Source organism: Manacus candei, unplaced genomic scaffold, assembly GCF_025592945.1.
Source record: "Manacus candei isolate 608988 ecotype Guabito, Panama unplaced genomic scaffold, ASM2559294v1 h1tg000005l, whole genome shotgun sequence".
Lineage (NCBI taxonomy): Eukaryota > Metazoa > Chordata > Aves > Passeriformes > Pipridae > Manacus > Manacus candei.
In genome coordinates, this window is record NW_026138053.1 from 19839916 (window position 1) to 19862255 (window position 22340).

At 40.2% G+C, this 22340-nt stretch overlaps 1 protein-coding gene across 1 annotated transcript in view; it reads right to left on the reverse strand.

Moving 5' to 3' along the window:
- The window catches only part of CRB1 (crumbs cell polarity complex component 1), a 99448-nt gene extending 78682 nt beyond the window's left edge, over positions 1–20766 (reverse strand). The window contains exon 1 of the mRNA XM_051804263.1: positions 20512–20766. Within this exon, the coding sequence (XP_051660223.1) occupies positions 20512–20587 (76 nt within the window). The 5' untranslated portion in view covers positions 20588–20766. The remainder of the gene's footprint in view (positions 1–20511) is intronic.
- Positions 20767–22340: the final 1574 nt, after the last annotated feature.

A 22340-nucleotide genomic window follows, 5' to 3' on the forward strand; every position in this document is an offset into this window, starting at 1 on the left:
GCCTGGAGGCTGCTTGTAATTTGCAATGCTGTTCTTTAAATGTGCCTTCTGCCCCTGAAGGAGGACTCTAAGCTTCACAGAAGCTTTCAACACTAACAGCTTCAGAGAATCTTTTACATATGCTGCAGAGATTTTCTGACCACCTTAGCAGAGCCAGTCTATCTTCTAGGGGAAAAAAAATCTATGATAAGATAGATTTTATTGAGCTTTCACTGATGATTTTATTGGGCTTTGAGAACTTTTTTTTTCTTCAACAAAGAGTTATTACTTCGCACATTTGAATTAAAACTAGGAAGCTACACCTGCTAGCGCAGATAAAGCTGTTCAGAATAAAATCTGACTTTTTACTAACTCATACATTTTGGAAAGAAATGGATAGCATGAGTTGAGAAATTAAATTTTAAAAATACTCCTAAGGGAAAAAAAAATATTAAACTGCAATAGCAAGTTCTTTAAAAAAAACGAAACCAACCAATCAAAAAAAAACCACCCAGAAAAACAGCCCAGAAAAAGTATGTTATGTCTAGGGTTGGGGTTTTGTGTGTTTGTTTTTTAGGAGTTTTTTTTGTTTTAATTTGCTAGAATGGCTTATATAATTGGCGTCTCGGTTGTGCTCAGTCACTAGAAAGATTAAATTTCATTGTGATAAATGAAGCAACCGTTGCTTCTCTTAGTGCTATTACTTCAATCTGTATTCTGTTGAATCAAAACCAGCATACAGCATTTGTTCACAGCTGAAGGCTTACATTGTGATCAAATAAGCTCACTAAAAAAGTCACAGATAACATGACAGTAGCAAGGGTTTAGATAGCCCAGTGTCTGGAGTTAGAAACAAGAACCTTCAGTGCTTGTGTTCATTACTTGTTTGAAACTTGCCCTTGGGATTTTAAAACAAGTGTGCGAATCTGAGTCACTGAAATATCAAGCTCTGTGACTTTACTGAGATCTTGAAATAATTATCATTTAACTGGAAATATTAAAATATTGCCCAAGGCATTTAGTGCCACATTGAAGAGTGCATGGCTTTGGTGTAACTAAGCATCTCTCCATTTATCTGCACTGCACCATGACACAAAAAATACAGTTCATCACTATGACAATAATTTCCCTGCAAAGACAGCCTTAGAAAGTTGTGGGTGTGCAGATATGTACTTAATCTTGATGTATCTTGAAGAATTAGGGAAGAGACGAGCACAGATGCATAATCAACAGTGACGGAGATTGGGATCAGACACCTTCACTGGGGACTGAAAGGCAGAGATGCCACTCATGGATCAGCATTTGGCAGATGGGGAAGAAAAGGACAGGAAACCGTGCTGTTCTGGGAAAAACCAAGCCAGGTAAGGGGCTATTTTAGCCTTGAAAATAGCTTTTCCATGGAGATTCTCTGTGAATAGATCACTTCAGTTTTTGCACATAGTTTTGATTTCCAGACTAAAGTCTCAAACTTTCTAAATATTGCACTAACACTATTTTATCCCTTCCCATCTTTCATTACATTTGTATTATCATCTTAATTATCTAGTGTAATGAGTAGCTTGTAGTTGCTGTGGTGCCATTTCTCCTCTGAGAGCTTCACCTATGAGGAAAGCGCCAGCCACAGGACCTGACCTGCTCTGTCCACAGCTGGAATTATTATTAGTCAATCTTCTCAATGGAAAAGCATACCTTGGGAAGGGATGAACAAACTTTTGCCAAACAAGCCAACACTTGTTGTTGTGTCTACAAATAGTGTGGTCATAAAGAGTTAATCCTGAATCTTTAACTTCAATTGTGTGTCCAAAACATCCCAGCATGTTGTTATAGAAACCACTTTCAGGCTTTAAATCTTGAATCATGGTTATTACCATAGTAACCACCATTGCACACAGGCAGAAAAAAAAAAGGGTGGTTACACAAATACTCTATTTCTATCAAAAAAGCCAAATTTTTTTTTAAATACATTTATATCAGCAAAACCAAGGAAACTAAATTAACAACTTAATTTCTGAAGCAAAATATGGGGTATTAGTGTAATAGTAACAACTCAGTAGCATTAAAATTTTAAATTGCTCTTTAGGCAACCCTTCAGTTTTAAAGTTATTTTTGTTTGAAATTACAAGAACTGGTTATTAAATCAATGTCTCCATTTCACGATTGCCCAAACCTTTCCACAAGCTCACAGTGATTTGGTGCTGCTCCCCCAGAATGGAGGCTGCTACTGCTGGCTGTCATTGTCCTTCAATCTCTTTTAACCTTTGTGCCATCCCAGACTTCTTACCCCACAAGTACTGCAGCAGCAGCAGCATCAGTCCTTACAGTGTCAGTCTTTACAGCTGCACCTACTGACTGCACTGAGCACTACAGCAATGGGACTGGCTGTCCCAAATACACAAAACAAACATCTCAAAAATGAGGTAAATGGGTTCTTTACTTCTAAAAGTAAATACCTTTTGGTTCTCACTTTATTTTGCATCGTATCCTAGTGTCTGTGGTGGGAACAGGAGGAGAATCAGGCCAAGGAGTTCAACAGAGCTCCTATAGATTTAATTTTTGGAGGATTTTGGTTGGACATCAAGGTGCAGTGCTACTGGCAATGCAAATAGGCTGGTTTCTAATGTGAGTGAAAGAGTTTTTGTGCTGCTTTTTACCTTTATGTTTAGCGCTACAGCACTCCAGTCTAAGTCAGTAGTGCATAGGGATCATTGTGCTTTTACTGTGCACAGACATTTTTGTTTGTATAAGATGCAGGACAGTGGCTGATCAGGCAGCTGATATCCATCATGGTAAATGGTGTGCATACTGATGTAGAAACTGAACTGATTTCTGCTGCAGTTGGGGAGATACTGCCTGTATTCACTAAGGAGGAAGGCTAAAACAACACCTTGGAGGTAGATGCATGGTCTCCTTCTTTTCATCAGTGGGGGGTTTTCAGGAACACAGACAGTGTAATAGAGCATAAAACTGTCAGTTTGTGAGTTTTGGTGAAATCCAGTTGCTCCTGGTTCTGTGTGAATTCCAAATAGTGGAAAATAGGGAGCAAAGGATCTGTTTTCTCTTGGAGTGGCCAAATCTCACCTTGAGAGACTCAAGTTCTCCAGCTTCTCTGGAGTCTGAAAAGAGTTTATGGCACTTTGCCTTTGTGTAAGACAGAGGCTTCCAACTCCCACTGAGTTCCTGGCTCCTACTGAATTCAGCCTCAGCAAGGAGCTGAGAGTTTGGCTGAGTTGGGAGATGCTGTCTCATGCAGACCAGCTACTGCTGACTTGCAGCACTGAGATTTCATTTAGGTCAGAACATGCAGGCAGCTGTGCTACCACTGTGCTCAGCTACAAACATAGGAGAGACAAAACAGTCAAAATGCTGCCAAATGCTGCTAAAAATCCCTGGAGTAGAGGGGCTAAAACTGAGTAGAAAACTGACTTCATGTCCAAATTCTCTCTGTCCACATGTTGTTTGCCTTTGAAAGCTACTAGAAGGCATCCTCTTCAGTCTCCTTTATCTGTGTTTCTCCTCTCCACTTCATTATTTCTTTCCTTTTCTTAATATAAAACCAGCATAAAGCAGTGATTCTGATAAACAGTGGCACATAAAGGTGATGTGATTTTAAAGCATAGCCTCAAATGTCTGTAACGCTGACCCAGGTGCGATTTCTTTCTGTGAGTCAAAATTGGATAAGCCTAAAGCCCTAATAGTTAGAAATGCATTATACCAACCTGTAACATGGGGCAACTGTTTTAAAGTCGCCGGGTGCAAAGTCATGTGCTGATGTATGCAGATGTTGAGGTTCTCAGTAACACAGCTTAGAACTAAATGTTGCTGAAGCCATCAAAAAGCAGCAGAACATCAAGATCAGCTCCAGCTTTAGATTAGGAACACGCTGATATGCATAGCCAGAGTGCATGCTGTCCCTCCAGGCTTGCTGAGTGCATAGTCCTTTCCTTACACAATTTCAGTTCATACTATATAACAGTACTCGCATATCAAAACCATGATGCTGCTTCTCCTGTCTCCCCAGACCTAAAAAAAGTAATCAGCCCTGTGGCAGATCAGCATTATGTTGCTGGATATGCAGTGCACTGTGATTTAAATGCCACAGGACCGAGAAGAAAACTTCAGTGTGGCTACAATGTGCAGTAAATACAGAGGAAGCAAGACCATGCTTCTCCAGCATGACCTTTGTAAAAGAGTTCACATTCCAGCCCTTTCTGTTATGGGCTAAATTATTTTCAATAGAAATCACCTACAATTAGCTCTGCATGAACTAATTACCAATTGGGATTCAAAGACTGCTTGGGCAAAGTCGCAGCTCCTGTGTTTTGGGACAGGCTGAAGTCTAGCAGGGAACTGGCGCAACCCAAGTTTCTGTCTGCTGTCCTGCTGAGCTCCTGTGCTGAGGGCAGCTCCAAACAGGGCCAGGATCATAACACCGAGATTGGGGAAGAGCAGTGATGTCATCACAAGTTGCCCTCCCTGACTTCACAGAGATAAAAATCACTCACAGGCCCAACAGAAGGAGACTATAATGAGAACTTCTGCAGAGGGCCAGTCTTTGAACACTAGTTTCACTGAACCCTGAACAGTGAACATAGTCATGGCTCTGACACAAAGCCTGTGGTAGCTTTCCTGACCTGCAAACTGTATTGTAGCATCCTGAGAAATCTACCAACTTGTAACAGAGGAAGAATGTTCATGGTTTTACAACATTTTATTTTCAGAGTGAGCTCAGAAGCACACAAGAGGAGTGACTGACCCAAAAGAAGAGTAAGAGTAGGTATTGAAAACCCACTCTCTAATTAGGCATGCCTTTCTTTTAAACCTTTGTAAGATTTTTCATTGTAGAAGTAAAACAAAACCAGAATATTCACCAGCATCAGGGTATGCCCAGGACCCTTTTTGGGGGAACATGCTAAGAAATAAGCCTTTCATATTAGAGGAATATCACTAAAAGTCAATTGTTAAAACTTAATGTGATGGCACGTTTTATAACAAAAATACTAGGGCATTAAATATCTGCTATAAATAAAGAGGTATCCAGCAAGCCGTCATCAAAGTTAGATCAGTATGATCTAACTTTTACCAGTAAAATGATACAAAATTTAAAACCATGAATAAATAAAAACTAACCAGTAGCAATCAGTATAGAAATGCCATTTCTTGATATTTTTTTTTAAATTTTATTTCCCCATTAATAGTCACCTTTATTTCCTCTGTTTATTTAATGTATGTAAGAGGTAGGTCTGACTCCTTGTCTCTCTTTTGCTTCCTAGCTCTCACTTCCCTGCTTTAGCTTTTTTTCCCTGTCTTCTCCTTTTCTTCCTCTGAGGCCTGATCCATAGCAGACTCGGATTTACAGGGCGGCGATGGGAAGTTACAGTAACTTTTTGTGGCTGGTAAGTGAGCCTGCAGTAATTGTAGCCCCGGGACACAATGTCACTCATGCCACCAGCTCCACAGAGTAACACAGATGCCTCCGGAGCTGTGCTGAAGTGCTCACACTCCAGAGAATGATCCGGGGACAATAATGAGGTTCTGGCCTGCTATTCTCTTGGATAAAAGATTTATCCACCCCTGTTGCAGTGACAGTGGAGTTTTGTGTCACACAAATCTGCTCTTAAGGCATAGGGAGAGCTCAGAATGGTAGTGGTGTAGTGGTTGGGGAGTGGAAAATAAGATTAGAAAGCAGGAGGAGAGAACTAAAGCCTCCGCAGCTTGACATTAGGATGCTTACTCTATCTGAAGAAACTTTGGTTCCATACAATGATGAAAAAACAGATGGAATACCCTTTTTTGGGGAAAGGGACCTTCCTCACAACACCAGTCCAGACTTATCAGTACAGAGTACATTACAGGGCAGCATCCTGCCCTGCTGCTAAATAAATAAATGAGATCTGTGTGACAGTGAAGGTCTGGCCAGGAAAAAAAAACTTGCAAAAGATTTTATGGCAGTAATGAATACATGATAAATATCTAGCGACTATCTTGCTGGGAGCAGTTTTTGCAGAGAGCTCTATGATGGGGCTTGTTTTATGATCCCAAAGGGCATCATACAACCTAGTGTGCTGAGAGACTGCAGAACAGATTGAGAAGCAGTTCTTAGTACTTAATACCTCAAAAGCTATGTTCTCTTAGGATTACATTTCCTTTGATCATTGGGATTATTAATTATAGATACCTTGAACAGAACAAGGCACCATTACTGTACTCCTCAAACAGCGTCTCATTTAAAAGGAACAAAATATCATACTTAATTAGATGTTCAGCTGTGGTGCCTTTTCAATACACCTTGGAATTGATTGGACCATGGAGGCCTACTGTAGCAAATATTATTCCATTAATAATAAAAGATGCTTGTAGACATAACAGTGCAGGAAGGAAGCACCAAAATATTTGTCATTCAGCTTGCCAGAGCAGTTGGAGTATCACCATCCAATACAGCATTTAGAATAAATGCTATAGTCTATAGTTTAAAAGTGGTTGCACTCATGTGGAGATCTCTGCTTTGTGCCATTTTTCTTAATAGTATCCAGCCCACGCTTCATCAAGTGAATTCAAGCAGAAGCTTTTAAAGCCTAATTTTCTCTGTGGATACATGGAAGCATATTGTTTTCCTAAAGAGTTTTGTAAACAGCACTTCAGTATGTCCATACTATCCCCAACAGTCAAAAAGTTGCTCAGAAGTTTAATTCAACCACAGAAATCGTTACCAAACTTACCCTACTTGTGCTGGGCTTTTTACCTGTTACCACACCACTTGCCATTTTTTAGACATTGCTAGAGAGCAATGCTTTCTTTCCAGACTCCTCTCTTCTAAGTTGTGAGCTAACAAAACACAATTTTATTTTGTTATTAGCAAAGGGATCTAAAGCTCCAGTAACCTGATTTCTTTTTTCTCTGTCTACCTTTCTTTCCTGGTTCCCTGCAAAAGGGATCCCAGTTTGAATGGCATCCTTAGGAGAAAGTGTAGCTGGAGAGTTCCAGCTGTCAGCATTTCATAGTAATTCAGCATGTTCTGCTCGCCGGGAGATGGGCTGAAGTAGCTCTTGTGGTGTACCTGAACTCACAGCAGTAAGAGGGGTTTTCATTTAGGAACATCTGAATTTCAGGTAGAGAATCTGTAACTGTCAGCTGTCTTCTTTGAGATGGCTTTTACCAGCCTTGGCTGAAGGCTTTTATAAAGCAGTTTTTATTAAAAACTCACTAGGAATATGGTTTTGAAAAAGCAAGATCTTGTTTTCACTAGTCTGTAATTCTTCACAGTTCCTCAGCAATTTTCATAACACTTTTCCTTTTTGTTCTCCACATTGTCATGGCTGTTTGCTGCAGTGATTGAGTTTTCATAACTGTCAGAACAATGTCAAGACAATGTGAAGACAGTGTCAAGGCAAATATAGAAGGGTGACAGTGTGAAGGAGGGAAAGAGAAAAGAGCTGTCAGTACTCAGAGTGCTCTGTAGAGAAAATATTTCAATGATAAAACCATTGTCACCATGCACTGAGCAAGAGAGAGAGAATAAAGTGCAGGTAATTAAGTTACTCCACTATGAACATGTCCGGATGACAACTTGGAGTTAAAGAAGAACTTAAAAGAGCAATTTGCAAGGATGTATTTCGTTCCTAACTCTTGTCTCATATCTTCTCCTAGATAATGCTCCTGTCCTTAATACCACATTAACAGATCACCATTCTGATTTAAGCTTCTGGCATATTAAGTTGTAACAAGCACACTTTTTGAGAAAGTCAAGGAATAGGGATGAAAAAAAAAATTATCTCTTTCTAAACAGCATACCTTAGTATGGAAAGGTATCCTACTGCCCACCTACAGGAAGGTCAAGGGTTTTCCCACTTGATGTAATTCCAAGACACTTTATTAGGTGTCATGAGATAAGACCTCTGTTTGTGGCCCACTGATCACTGATGGTAGGATTGGTCTAAAGTGTGATCTAATGTTGTTCAGAGTTCAGCACTGCAAGGTACTGAGTGTCCTGCTGCCAGGTCCTTGGAAAGGTGACAATTTGTCACTGGTGAAAAAAGGACAGATGCACAGCTTGTATGGGGGTAAATTCTGGCACCAGAGCCCTGTGGGCTTTCTCTATGTCATCTCTACTGAAGGCTCATGCAGGGTGAGGTGCTACTCACCTTTAGAATAATTTTTAGGTTTTAAAAGGAAGCACTGGTCTTGCAGCAAATCTACGAATTTGGTCTTTGTGTATGTGCTGTGCTTTTCTCCTCAGCCTTAGAGGTGGGGATAATGAAGGGGTTTCTTACTATTTCTGTCCTGTTTCTGAACATCTGGATAATCAGATATAAGATGGTCTAGATGGCGATTAGTCAATATAATTGCAGTTCTGGAAATAAATACCCTGTTTTCAATGATTTTTAAATGACTTTATGAATCCCACTGAAGAGGTTCAAGGAAAATGAACTCCTAAATAATTTCTGAGATTAACATACCATAAAATTCTAAAAATATTTCAGAGGCAGTATTTTCAGATATAAGAATTAAGTGTTGAAATTGAAAACTCTAAGTATTTTCTATGCATTGTATTTACATATTTATTATTTATTCTAAGGAAGTAGGTTGAATAGTTAACAGGTTTGCTTACTTGTTGCATATTAAATAACTGAATGTAAAAATGCTTCCTATTCTACCATTATCCTCTTCCTGCATTATACCTATTTGCAATTCATGACAGCGTTAAATACAAAAGCATCAAACCTGGGTGAATCTTCTAGATGAACCACAAATTTTATCCATATCTGGAGCACAGTGCTCGAAGGAAGCTGTTTAAACTGATTGTAGTCTAAGTTATGTATTGCTGAAGGTATTTTTAACCCTTATGCAGTTAAGTAATTTTAACCTGAAAATAGTCTGCCATTTTGAATCGAGCATCAGCTGGAGAAGAGTGAGTTTCTTGCCTGGGGCTCAGATGCCTCCTCCCATTACTGTTCACACCTCAGCCATCATGTGCCTCTAGTAATCTTTGAATTCACTAATCCTTACAAAGGAAAGTCTATAGGATGGCAAGTCAGTGACTTGATCCCTTCAAAAAAGGCAGCTAAGAGTTAGGAAATAAAAGAAGTGATATACAAAGGGAAATCCTTACAGTTAGCAATGGAAATCACACACACAAAAAGTGCCTACATTTGTTGTAAGAATGAAGAAACACTTAGTAATGTTATCTTTAAAAAAGAAATGTTTGCCGTGTTACAGATCTCTCAGGCTCAACAAAACTCTGGAAAAATGTATGTGTATCCTCCCCCTAATACATATATATATTTGTGTGTGTGTATAACATATGAAGTGAGAAACACAAGATCTAAATTTAGTGATTTGAAGAGGGAGATCACTTGGATTGTGTTCACAGCTCTCTTATTGCAAGCAAGGTATTCACCTTGCCCTTCTCAGCAGTGTTCTCACCTATAAAACTGAAATGCTGCCTACTTGCAGACTCTGAGGCCCAATCTGCTTATGTGTTGTAAAACATGCAATATACCTCACGAGTAAAAAAGCTGACATTATTTTCATGGGAAAAATTTTCTCTGCACATTTGCAAGGAAGAGGAAGAATCTAAAAGAAGCTTGTTCCTCCATACATGCATGACTGCTGGCTTTGGGCACAATCACACCTTTAATAAGTCAGTAAATGTCTTTGAGAGAGTCTAAGCTGATGTCTAAATTCAAACTCAATGTACAAATGTTAGTGCTAGGAAGACAAATGAGTTTTACAAGATGAAATGCTGAACTGACCTTGAACATGAAATACTCCCTTAGTATTAGTGCAGAAAAATGTTAGATTCCGAGACTTTGCTTGAGAAGCAGAACTAATTAGAGAAGATTAACAGAAATGAAGCATGTAATAACTGGAATAGGGCATGACCGAGGTATGAAAGGCTGAATCACTGGACCTCTCATCGAGGTCAAGATCTTAAAAACACTACACCTTTTTTAAAGACAAGTGACAAGTTTTACAGATGTCCCTGTGGTAGCTGAACATTCATTATAACATTCAAGCTCTGTTCTGCACGTAGGAGTTTCCTCTGTGTTAAGACTGTTTTCATCCTTGATATCAGGATACATTTCTGAGCATAGGGTCTTATTCAGGGCCATGTTCACATTCCTACTACTCTTCAGGGGGTCCTACAAATATGCTCACCAAGTCTGCACTAGAGTGGTAACAGTGGCAACTTTTTTTCAGTGAATCTACTAACTGATTTTTTGTCTTTTTTTATTTTTTTTTTCAAATGGAGTCTGAAATATACATTGCAGTCTCTTTCCTCATACTTTCCAGTTCTCAATTTTTCCTGTCACTAACCAGCTGCCACTAACTCTAATGCCCTTTTATTACTGAATGGTAATAAATGGTCCAGAATTGTTGGGACAGCACTTCTGATACACACCCAGAAATGACTGCTTTACCAGCATTGTAGTAATGGGCTCAGCTAAAGTGAAAATTCTTCACATGGGATAGACAGGGCTGGAAAGGACTTCTGGTGATTGTCTAGTCCAGCCCACTGCATCAACCAGAGCAGAAAGCTCAGCACCTATTGTCTGTGATACGCCTACTTCTCAGAACTTTCCGTAATGATTTAATACAAATTTCTTATTTTTGGAAAACCAGGTTTACTGTAAGCATGTGTAACCACATAACTGTGGTTAATGGAAGAGCTGGTGCTTATAAGTGATTGCAGAAAAGAAGCAGTCATCCATGAAGACACAGAATTCTTCAGGCTGATTCAGAGCTGTGGCATAAAAGATGTGCAGGTTTAAAAGACAGAAACATCAGTCTCTTAGCTGTCTGGGTATTGTAGTTATGGTAATAAAAGTAAGGGAAGGGTTCCTCTGTCTGTACAAAAGTTGACACAGAATGTCTGAAACTGAAGCACAATTATGTAGTGTTGCAGGTTGTTGTGTGAGTTTCCTCCAGAACATGTTTCTATGTTAGCCCACAGAAGAAATGATGCAATTCAGGATGCAAATACATTTCCGATGCTGTTTATCTGATACACAAAAATCCCTGTAAAGTATAACAGTTTCTGTTTTCTTTTAGTAGTTATGGCAAATGCAGTTCCCTCAAAGTTTAGCTTAAGAGCTGGGATATAACAAGCAAAGTTGTCGTCAGCCAATCCAAGTCTTAATGTAAGATTAAAGAACATAGTGCTACTATATCTCAAAAGGCATAGTTCTCCATCTCCTTGGAAAGAAACCACTAGATTACAACCATTGACTTCCTGGTTTCATAAGCAAAGTCATGCTGGTCCTTGCTGGACAAAGCACACTAACATCTTCACTGAAATGAGTGGACTTAGAAGTGAAACCAGAATAAATAAAACTGAAAAGAATTCCTCTCAGTGCTACTTGGGGAACAGTAGAGGTTCCTACAACATGTACATATCTTATTGCAGCAAAACCAATGCCAGCTCAGAGATGTTAGCTGGGGATAAGCAGGACCACTCTAAGATATTTTCCTTGGTCACTGGGCAGTCAGAATGCTTACAGAGATCTGTGGGAATAGAAGATGCCCTGATGAATCTATGAACTGGTGGGCAATTCCCTAAACAAAATGAAAGATCTGAAGAGAGTTTATGGCTTTAAGGCTGTAGTAGAAGTGATGTAGTAGAAGTAGATCTGGTTTTGTTCTGCTGTGAGCAGAGAACTGCATTTTCTTCCTTTCTTACTTCTTTCCATCACTTGTCAGATCATTTGGTGAGTCTGTTTGCTGGAAAGACTTTTATCCACATCCTTCAAAGGTGTTCAGTGCCAATCCTTCCTTCTCCCGTTCAATTCCATTAAAGTTTTGCTCCAAACACCTTTCAGTCTTGTCACTTCACTACCATGGAAAATGGTGGAAGTTCTGAGTTGCCTATTTGTTTCTCTAGAAATCCAATGTTCTATGGAAAGAGCCTTTTGAATGTGAAAATGGCAATTGATTTTAGTCCTTTTACTCTTCTTGCACTTTTCCATGAGCTCCAAAATGGGTAGATGTTAGACTAAATTGAATGAGACATTTAAGATGTACTCAAGAGAAAACAGAACAGATAGTTCTTGTTACATCAAGCAGAGGGCATTTTTACATGGACTGAGGCTTGCAAAATGTTCAGTACCATTAGTAGTGAGTAAAGAATTACAAATGTCAGCTGTGTTCAGTGTGAGAAAAGGGATGGGTTTAGCCAGAAAGTCTGAATTGGCGAGTCCTACAGAATGTTGGCCAGATATTTTCTTTTTGCAGTTGCATTGCAGAGGCACCTATTTGCATTCTGCTGTCATGATACGTATTGTTCCAAATATATATACAGATAGTGATCAAAGAGGCTGGATTATCACTTCCACAAACACATTTTTCATATATTCCTACATTTTAAGGTAGGAATAAGTGGAGCTTGGCATTCAGAATTCTTTTAACTTCTGCTTTTAAGACTGAACAGGGAAAAGAAGAGCCTACAAGGGCCTTACAGATTTTCATGCCATTGAGTAGTTCTGATGTAATCTCTGATATATCAGTGTCATTCTCTGGCTTTTACTCTCACTGTCATTGTCTGTTTGCTTATCTTACTAGATTGGTCCCTTCTCTCTCCGCATCTTATTTATGAGGCTATCAAAGGAAGGTAAAGGGCTGCTGGAGAAGAGCAGGTACAGTTAGGATTTCTTTACACTGTGTCAGATTATAGTGTTTTTGCCATTCTTACAGCCCTTGGAGTCAGCAGACTCAAAGGTGAACTACATACCATGTGGCTATACCTTGCCCATTCCAATTCGATTGCATCTCATGTGGCCCACAATTAACATTTCCAGAATTCCGTATGCAATTCTCAGCTCCAGTTTACCCTTCCACCTCCCTAAAATGGGATCACCAGCAGATTGTTGTGGTATGTTTTGCATTGCCTTTTTGCATTTAAGAGAGACACCCTAGAAAGATGCCTTTTTAACTAACAAGGTAAAGGTAAATGGGTGCAAGTAGAACTCCTCTTAGCATGCTTTGAACCAGCTCTAATCCAGGTGCCATTTAGCTGTATTAGCAGAGCACAGTGCCTGATCTAATGGGCTCTGCTCTCAGCATGAGCCTGGATTCAGCCTGGGGCTACACAGCTACACCCTTCCTTCGACAGAGGTGGCTGATGTCCAAGCAGCAGTTGTATACATGTCCAAGGTGACATGTATTACTTCAGACCCGCTTTTAGAGGCCCTCTCTCCAGCTGTCAGGAGATTGGTGAGTTATACTGCAGACTCTTCACTGATAACAGAGCCTGATCTCTTCTTTCAGCTGTGTGGACAATTCACAGTGTTCAGACCCATGGATGGTTTGCCATGCTGGGAGCCGTATCACAGCTGCTTTTTAAGTACCTACAAATTGCCACAAAGCTTAGCTAAACACGTCTGAACCTGCTGCTCTACACAGATGTCTTTTCAAGGCTAGATTATTACACTGGGAGTTTTGGATTCCCTGCTGTGAGTAATCTGTCAGTGCAGGTTACTTAAATTGCAGTTGCTTGGATCCTTGCAGACTGATGACTGTCTATCATAAAGTCCTGGCTTTGGCTTCCTGTCAAATTATGTTGCTTTCAAGGTCCTCTAGCTCACATTCAAAGAAAGAAAGAAATGTGTCACAGCCAAATTCAGAGCTAGGGCCCTCCTTGTGGAAGAAAGAGCTAATGAAGTCCTCTGTATCATCCCTGTTGGAAACCCCAACAAGGGAGAACAGGAACTGTCAAAGGAAGAGTGTGACCAATGTATGCTGCCTCTCGTGCTTCCTCTGTAGTTTCTCTGGCAGTCTCAATGCGAATTAGAGCATTTCTGGGCTTTACTTTAGAGGGCAGTCAGATTTTAGTAGTCCCAAAGCACAGGAACATAGTTGCATCTCTCAGAAACTATCAGCAAAGGAAATTTCAGGCCATTGTGTCCATGGCTTAGGCAGGGGTAAAAAGGTTTGTTTACCCACAACCTTGATCTCAATCACTGTGATTGAGGGCACTTTGAAGGAATGCATCCTGTCTGCAAACTCCCTGACTAATGCAGTTAAAGATGCTTTGTCTGTCTCATTATTCAAGGAAAGGTTTAAGGGAACGGGATGCTCAGCCTTGGGCAGGCAAGCAAGAGCAATAAAAAGAACCAAGGAGTTTCTCCCCCTGCCCCTTGAGCATCCACCCAGGCCACAATTATTCAGGCACAGCACATCCCAGCACAGAAGGATGCACCAGGCAAGTGCCCTGATCCTTAGCTGCTGGAGTGGGGGCACTGCGTGTAATGGCTTAGCAGCCCATGCCCCTTTTCTACCCACAGAAATATTTAGCCCTTAAAAAATTCTGATCTCTGTCCCCACTGATAAGATTCCAGGCAGGCAGAAGCTGCCCTAACCCTGAAGTTGCTGCAGCCTTGGTTTGTTGATGCCTGGAGAGGGGCACTTTGCTGGGCCTGGAGGAGCCCTGTAGAGCTCCAGTGGCAGCTGCGTGGTGCGTGTCACCGCCCGGCAGCCTGCCCGCCGAGGGGCCTTGTCAGCTGCAGTCTTTGTCAAAGGATGGAAGCAGTTTCCTGTTGACCCATTTTATGGGTGAGTAAAATATAATCAATACAAAGTAAACATAAGAATCTCACTGGGAAAAGGTTTCATCTGGGTTAGGGTTTTTATTTGCTGTTTGCTGGTGTGAGAGGGCTTTCGTATGATACGATACTGGGAATGGCTGAGGAAACAAATGTACAGTGAGAATGATGAAACATGTCAGTCTCTAAAACCAGTGAATTAATCAGTAATACCAATCTAGAAAATAATATGTAACATTTACCTCCTTGCTGCCTACTGCCTGTGACTCTAGCTGACTCAGTTAGGTTTAAGGTTTCCCTTAGAAAATGTGAATATCAGGATCTTTTGTTCTTTTTGGGCCACCACAAAGAGCAAGGGGAATACTCAAGGTTGCCTAGAGATTGAGGCATTGTCTAAAAGATTTTCTTAATGCTGAGATGTGAATTATAGAAAAACCCCCAACAGTAGAAATAGAAGTATCCCTGAGAGGTCTTTGGCTGCAAACCCCTGCAGGCAGGATCAAAGACACTTAGGTTGCAATTTCTCTAACTTATTTATTAGAGAGAATGCACTGTATATCAGGATTTAAGGAACATGGATTAAGACAAATCCTTTTATTGCTTGGTATCTGGCTGGATATATATGTATATTTTTTAACCTTGATGTTTTATAAACAAGTGAAAATGAAAAATAATTAAATGAAAATAAAATGTTAAACTTCTCTTAGATGAAGCAGAAGGAAGACTCCTAGCACAATGTTAATTTGTTGCACTCTATCCAGAAATGCTAGTTAAAACAGTTTCCTAGGAATCTACTGCTATCAGTTTTGCTGCAGTAATGGGTGCCTTCAATAGCTGAAGTGCTTATTTAAAGTCTACAATCAAGAGTAGGTACCTGATGTCTCAAAGAATGAGAGTAAACTATATTCTCATTGAAATTAAGGCAAGAATTTTGTGGCTAATGCAACACACAGGGCTGAGTTCAGGGCTGCCTTTGTTTTGAACAGCGGATAATCCCCAGTCGTGGTGCAGAAGGGAAGGGAACCATCTGCTCTCCCAGCCCAAGAGCTGTGCCTGAGGTGCCCTGGAGCCTCAGCGCCACCATGGCCCTTTGGGCAAGGAGGGACCTGTGCTTCTCTGGGGCTCTGTCACCTGAGGTCTTCTCAGATCGCCCCCAGGTGGTGCTGACTGCCCTTCATCTGTGTAACACCAGCCGGGAAACAGCAGTCTAGACAATCTCTGGCAGATATTTATCTAACCCATTCATTAAAACGTTCTGATATAGAGTCTTAATTATCCTTCAGTCAGGAAAGTTCACTCAAATTTTTCCTGATGCCTGTGGAATCTATTATTTTACATAAACTGCCCATCCAGAGGTCACAGGGAGCCACTGATCTCATTGCCATCCTTGATTGCCATTTTCTTTTGTGTAGGTAAGACTGTAATCATGTCTTCCCTGAGGCTTCTTTTCCTGTGACCCTTTCTCATAGGGCACATCTTTTTAAATGTCTTCCTATTTTTGCTGTCCCTTTCCAGCTTTTCCCTAATTGCCTCTCTCTTGCTCACAGCAGCACTCAAAACTGGATATAGCCAGCACAGAATAGTAGGTTGATTACTCTCCTGTGTCTTACATGTCATTTTACTGTCAACACATAACAGCAAAGTATTTGCCTTTCCCTATAGCTTTTCAGTAGGGAAGTACCCAATTCGACCATAAAAATCTGAGCATTCTCTGAATAGCACTGGGGGTTTTTTTCTGAGCTTTCTCTCGCAGAAAGGAAAAGGTTTAGAGATTAGCACAGGGAAAGGACTCCCTAGGTGCTTTGGGTTTATCAAAAGTGACACAGGGAAAAAAGCTGTGGATAGGTAGATAGATATAGATGTAAACTTTGTGAGGAGACACCTTTGAAAGGTTTATGTATATAATAAAACATTAGGTTTATATCCTCTGCTTGTATGACATGCTTTAACATTCCAGCGTTGGTTTCTCCAATGTACTATCATGGACATTGCATAATATATCAGCGTTTCAAGATCTGTGTGAGGTCTGTGCTGCTGGTTGAGCATGAATGATAAAACATCCTTTTGCATAACCTCCTTTCTTTCCCATCAGACTCTTTCCTAATAGGTCATTAGTCACAAACAACACCTGTTTGCAGAGATTGATCAGTGTCCTTGTTACAGAATTCCCTTTCTGTGAATACATCATTCAGTGGTTTATCCTGTATTGTTAAAACCAATGTAATTTGAGGGCTAAATTTCCACAGATGCTGATTTCTTGCATTGCAATTTCTGAATCACTAAACAGCATGTGGGGAAATGTTTAACCTCCAGAGGTTCTCAATGCTTACAGTTCCCATTGTATGGAGCACACAGCAGAGAGCTGGTCTGTAACCTGGTATTCTTGCTCTGCTATTGGAATGGCAGGTGTAGCCCCCCAAGGATGCCTTGTAAGAATTTGAATTGAAAGGCTCAAATAGAGGTGTGGTTGGGATGTCCTTAATGTCACTTTCACACAAATGGATCCATCTTGCAGAAGTTACTTCCTTTTTTAAAAGTGACAGGGTTGCTGTTTTTAATTCTTAAGATTCCATTTCATTCCAGAGATGGAGATGTTATCCATAATATAATATATAAAAAAAAAAAGGAAAAAACCCAACCATCCAGCACCCTTACAATTGGGTCTAGAAGCTGTTGCTTTTCAACTCACTGAAGATGATGGCAACATCTGAAAGATATTTCATTTTTGCTGTGCTACAGATGCAATATATGACAGCAGCAGAGAGAGAGAGCTGCAGGGCTCCTGGTGCCTGAGCTCAGACATTGTGGAGTGCAGCTCTGACAGGCTCCACAACAGGCTAATGAGGAGCTGCTGAAGTACTGGATGGGCTATGAACTCATCAAACATGCATCCTAACAATACTTTGCTGGAAAGCGGCTTGCATCATCTGAGGGATGAGCAGTATGAGCAAAACCACAAATCTCTTTATAAGCAGAGCTTTATTCCTGACACAGTAATTAAGGAGTTTCGTGAGTAATGGGAACAGTCGCGGGAAATTAAGAGTTCTTGTCTACAGGGAAAAGTTTTGTAGTGCCAGCATTTCAGAGGGGTGGAAAAAGGCTGCAAGCAAAGCTCAGATATGTTGCCCACACTAGCAGCAATCACAAATGAAATTCCATTCTTAATTTATGAAATGTTTGGAGAAACTAGTATGAAGTAAGTAATAATCTTTTTCAGCTCTGCTGAAAGGTCATGAAGTCACTGAAATGGAGAAAAACAGAATCACAGAATGGTTTGGGTTGGAAGGGACCTTAAAAATCATCTAGTTCCAATCCCTCTGCTGTGGGCAGAGACACCTTATGCTAGACCAGGCCTTGAACACTTCCAGGGGTAGGGAATCAACAACTTATCTGGGCAATTGTTTTAACCTTAAAATGTTATTTTACTGAATTTTTGCTAAAAGAAAGACAAATCTGCAGTAGTGATAGATAATCCATTGTAAGACTTGTTAAAAAATGAGAAAAAAAGAAAAAGAAAATTATCAGTAATTGAATGTTGAATTAAAAGATTGTGAACTTGACTTCAGACAATCACTTCCCAAACTGATGTGTAAATATTTATCATAATTTCTCTTCCTCTATTTCTCTGCCCACAGTTTCATGCTTGCAATCCCTATTAGACAATAGTATGGCAGCAATTAGTTATCAATGTTGTTCTGGATTTGGGACATGCTTCCTGCCAGTTCTTGTATGTAATGGTTCATGGTCCTTCCTCATAAAGACCTGACCATCTCTGGATGCTCCCAGATTAATTTTCTGTGAGTAGTTATTTTGCTATGATTTGTAGAAACAAATTATGTTTACAAAACACTGTATAAACCCAACTTGTATTGAATGCTTGCATACAATGCTCATGGCTTCTAAATACTATTTATTTTCCAAGTTATTTAGAATAAATTGTAATAAGGAAGGTCCTGCTTTTAACAGGACCTAAGATTAGAATCCTTTGGGGGAAGATAAGTCCAGCAAATTGATTTTAGAAATATAATGGCTGATACAACTTTTATAAATATCAGCAGTCACCTCTGTTCCATTTTATCCTCAGCTTTTCTGTCTTGGTCTTTCTCAGCATTAATTTTTAAGTAAGGAAGTAATTGTAGTCAATTTTTTCTGCTTCTATTTCTGTCTTATCCATTCACTGTTATGTTTTTATTAACACAAACTGTTGACAGTTTCAAATGGTGTACAAACTTTCTCGAGAGAAAATAGCTATCAAGATCATTAAATACACAGCACTGACAGATACAGATATGAGCCTGATTCTGGCTCCTGATGTGACTGCTCCAGCCTGATACATCAATTTGTATCACAACATTTTGCAACATGTTGAATGTTACCTGACAAAGAGAAACCCCCAAGACTGAAAAGCCTCTTGTTTGAGACTGGCCATATGGCCATAACCCAGAGAAAACTCACGCCACATCTGAGATGTCATCCCAGTTAACTGGGCTAAGGAAAAGGCATAAAATGACATACAATTTCTTTTCTCTCCTTTGGCATTTTGCATTGAGCAGAGCTCATCCGAGGTGAAACCCAAAACTTGTGTTTATCTTCTTTCTTTAAACTGATTCTTGGGGGCTTTTTTCTTGTTTACATTCTAGCAATGTTTTCTATATGCACGATGTTTTTAATGTTACCTTTTAAAATTTTTAAATGCTTAACTTTTCATTCCCTTTCCCAAAGCTTTTACACATTGTTCTAATTTGCCTGTGTCATGTAGAAATGAAATTTTCCTTACTAACATAATTTCTATTACTTTCTTTTACTTAGATAACAGACGCTGTCTTAGAGACTTTAAAAATTGCTTTTTGAAAGTGGAAGATCCTGTCTTTCTTTTTTTTTTTTTTTCCCCCTCAGTATATGTCCTGTTGTGAGTTAATTTAGAAAGAGCACTTTGGCTTCCCTGATTCACCTTAATACATCCCCAAAAAGAAAATTACTAGAATATAACAATCTTTCTATGATATTATGTATTTTTCCTATATCTTCAAGTATGGGATTTTTTTTTTAAAAATGCTAGTTGATTCAACTGCATCTGTTTGCTTTTTAGTCTTTAATTTATGTTGGGCTGTAAACTGTCCAAGTAACAATTTGAGTGATGCAGCAACAGAAGGTGACCCAGATTACACAACACTGCACGCTAATGCCAAGTCTTCTTGTTCAATGGCAGCTGCTCAAAGCTTTGTGTTATTGCTATTCACATTCAACAGACACAAATCAAAGAGCCTCCTCAGGCGCCCAGCCTGCCTATCTTCATTTTAAACATGTTCAAGAGCTACTGCTTTTCCTACACATATATCAGCCTCACCAGATGAGGCCATCTAGCCTCCTTGGCTTGTATTTACTCTCAACCATCCGACACAATTATCAAGGAAACCCATTGTGACTCCCACTGTTTTGTACACTTCTGTTTATGTGGAAGTTTGCTGAGAACATTTTCTCTATAAAAATAGTTGGACTTTCATGCTCCCTCATAACGGAGATATTTAGAACACCAAATATATCACAGTTGTTTAATAACTGCTTTCTCTAGAGGCTGTAATTAAAAAAAGCATATATAATAAAGGAATAATACTAAAATACATGACATAAACAGCTTTAGAAAAGGATAAATTAGTCTCGATTTTAATCAGAAATGTTTAGATTTATTGCATGAGTGGTATCAAAAAGCAGACTTTAAAGTATAGGTACAGTTTTAGCAGAACAATTTATTGCTGTACATTCAATATTTGAAGCAACAAAATGCTTTCATTCCTGATTTAGAAAAAAAAATAGTTTAAGCATTGGGAAAGCTACAAAACAATGAGTTCATACAACTTAGTTTCACAGACCAAATCTTTTTGGCATCTCCATCAAATTTTTAAAGCCTTCTGACAACACAAGCTTCCTGCTAGAAGTGCATGTCTAACCATCTACCCAGAGGACATGTCAGAACAATAAGAAAAAGTGCAAATCTTACTTTTTAAATGGATGAGCAGCAAAAAACTGAGGTAGAAGATGAGTAGAGAGTTAATTCTTGAATGAGCCATATTCATCTTGATAGGACATTCTCCGCTGAGTTGCCTGTTGTCCAAAGGGCTGGTGCTGATCCTCACTGCTTTCTCCTCATCTCTGAAACTAAGGGCATACCCAAGGCACCCAGCCCCCTACAAGCCATCTTTGCCTGTGCCCCTCATCAGCCTGCGGACTGCAAACCTGCAGACTTTGATTCAAAAGGCAGTTGTGCTTGTTAAGGTTTTACTTCGGCCGGTCCGAGTGATTTTTCAAACCTGGTGCAGATTTGTCTGCGAGCTGGACTGGAGTCTCTTCCCGGCTATCTGCTGCGGAACTGTGTGGGGAATGGTGCACTCTGCCTGGCTGCCACCGCACCGCAGATACGGCACTGTGCGCTCTTAGCAGCTCAAAAGGTATCGCTCATTACCTGCTAGTAACGCCCCACTACACGACACTCCTTCTAATTCATAGTGCAAACACTTGATGCTTTCTTGCACAGTCAGCTAACAAACACTCTGCTTTCTGAGTTTTTTCTGGATCTCACATCATTAACACATGAAGTGAAAAGATGAAACATCCCCATTTGCAATCTTTTTAGTAGTTAGGTGTTAGCCTGTTCTCTTCCATAGTATTTTCTGGTTTTGTTGTTGTTTGCACTGGATTCACTAAAAACCACAATAAGTGGGAGCTGGCACAGGACCTCTGAGCATCATCAGGTTATATTTTAATCTTTACCTGCTCATGGAGGAACCAGTCACTTACAGAATCAGGAGGTGACATAGCAGGATTGATAAGAGAAGGGAAGGAGAGCAGGGGATGGCTGTTTTTAGCCAGAACTGGCCTTAAACAACTGTGACTGGTGCAAGTGTCACCAGTCTGCCTGTACTCGGGGGAGCCTTCCCCAGCTGCCCCGGCAGCACAGCGCGGTGCCTTCTCACCTTTTTTCTGCCCAAAGTTGTCTCAGTGTCCAATGCCTCATCCATTGATCACAACTTTGTTCACAGGTATTAAAGCCTCAGCCTGGTCTTGCAGAAGTGAAAGTGAGGGAGGACAGCAACAGCTCCAGCAGCCATAGTCAGTCGATGATCCAGTACAAATGCCGCCTTCTGGGACCTCACAAACCCAGTTTGTATGCTCACTATGGGTAAGCTGTACCACAGCAGTGATTGCTGTAGCACCATTCCAGCTCTGAGGCCAAGACAGAGATGATCTGCCCGTTTGGCAGTGAATCTACTCTTTCTACCACCTTCACCTCTACCATCTTCCTGGCTCTTGGCATTTGCCCTCCTTGGCTCAGTGAAGAAACCAGGCATTCTCAAGCCCAGGAACAACCTGAAAAATCTGCTTGGCCATTGCTATGTTATGCTACTGTAAAACAGATAACACTCAATACATTGATATTGTCTTTCGTCCTCTCCACTTCAGTGAAATCTTAACCCCCAGTTCAGGAAGCCTTTGATAATGAGTTTAACTTTACATGTACACTTAGCTGAACTGAGCAGACTGAAAGAAAAGCATATGCTGAGAGCCTCAGGTGAGCAGGGAGCAGACTGTTGATACCAACATGAATTCGTGAAAGCTGTTTATAATCGGTAGGTACTTTTACATCCACTCATTCAGCTCAGTGAACTGAATAATTTTAAAATTTCTCCTGCTGCAAGGTTCTTCCTTCTTTTCCATCTCATTCCTGTGCAGCTGCACTCATCCACTGATGGCCTTGTGGCACATCTTTCCAGACCCTCTTCCCCTTCTCCAGCAGCTCTACCACTTCTGCTTCCCAGGAAGCCTCCACAC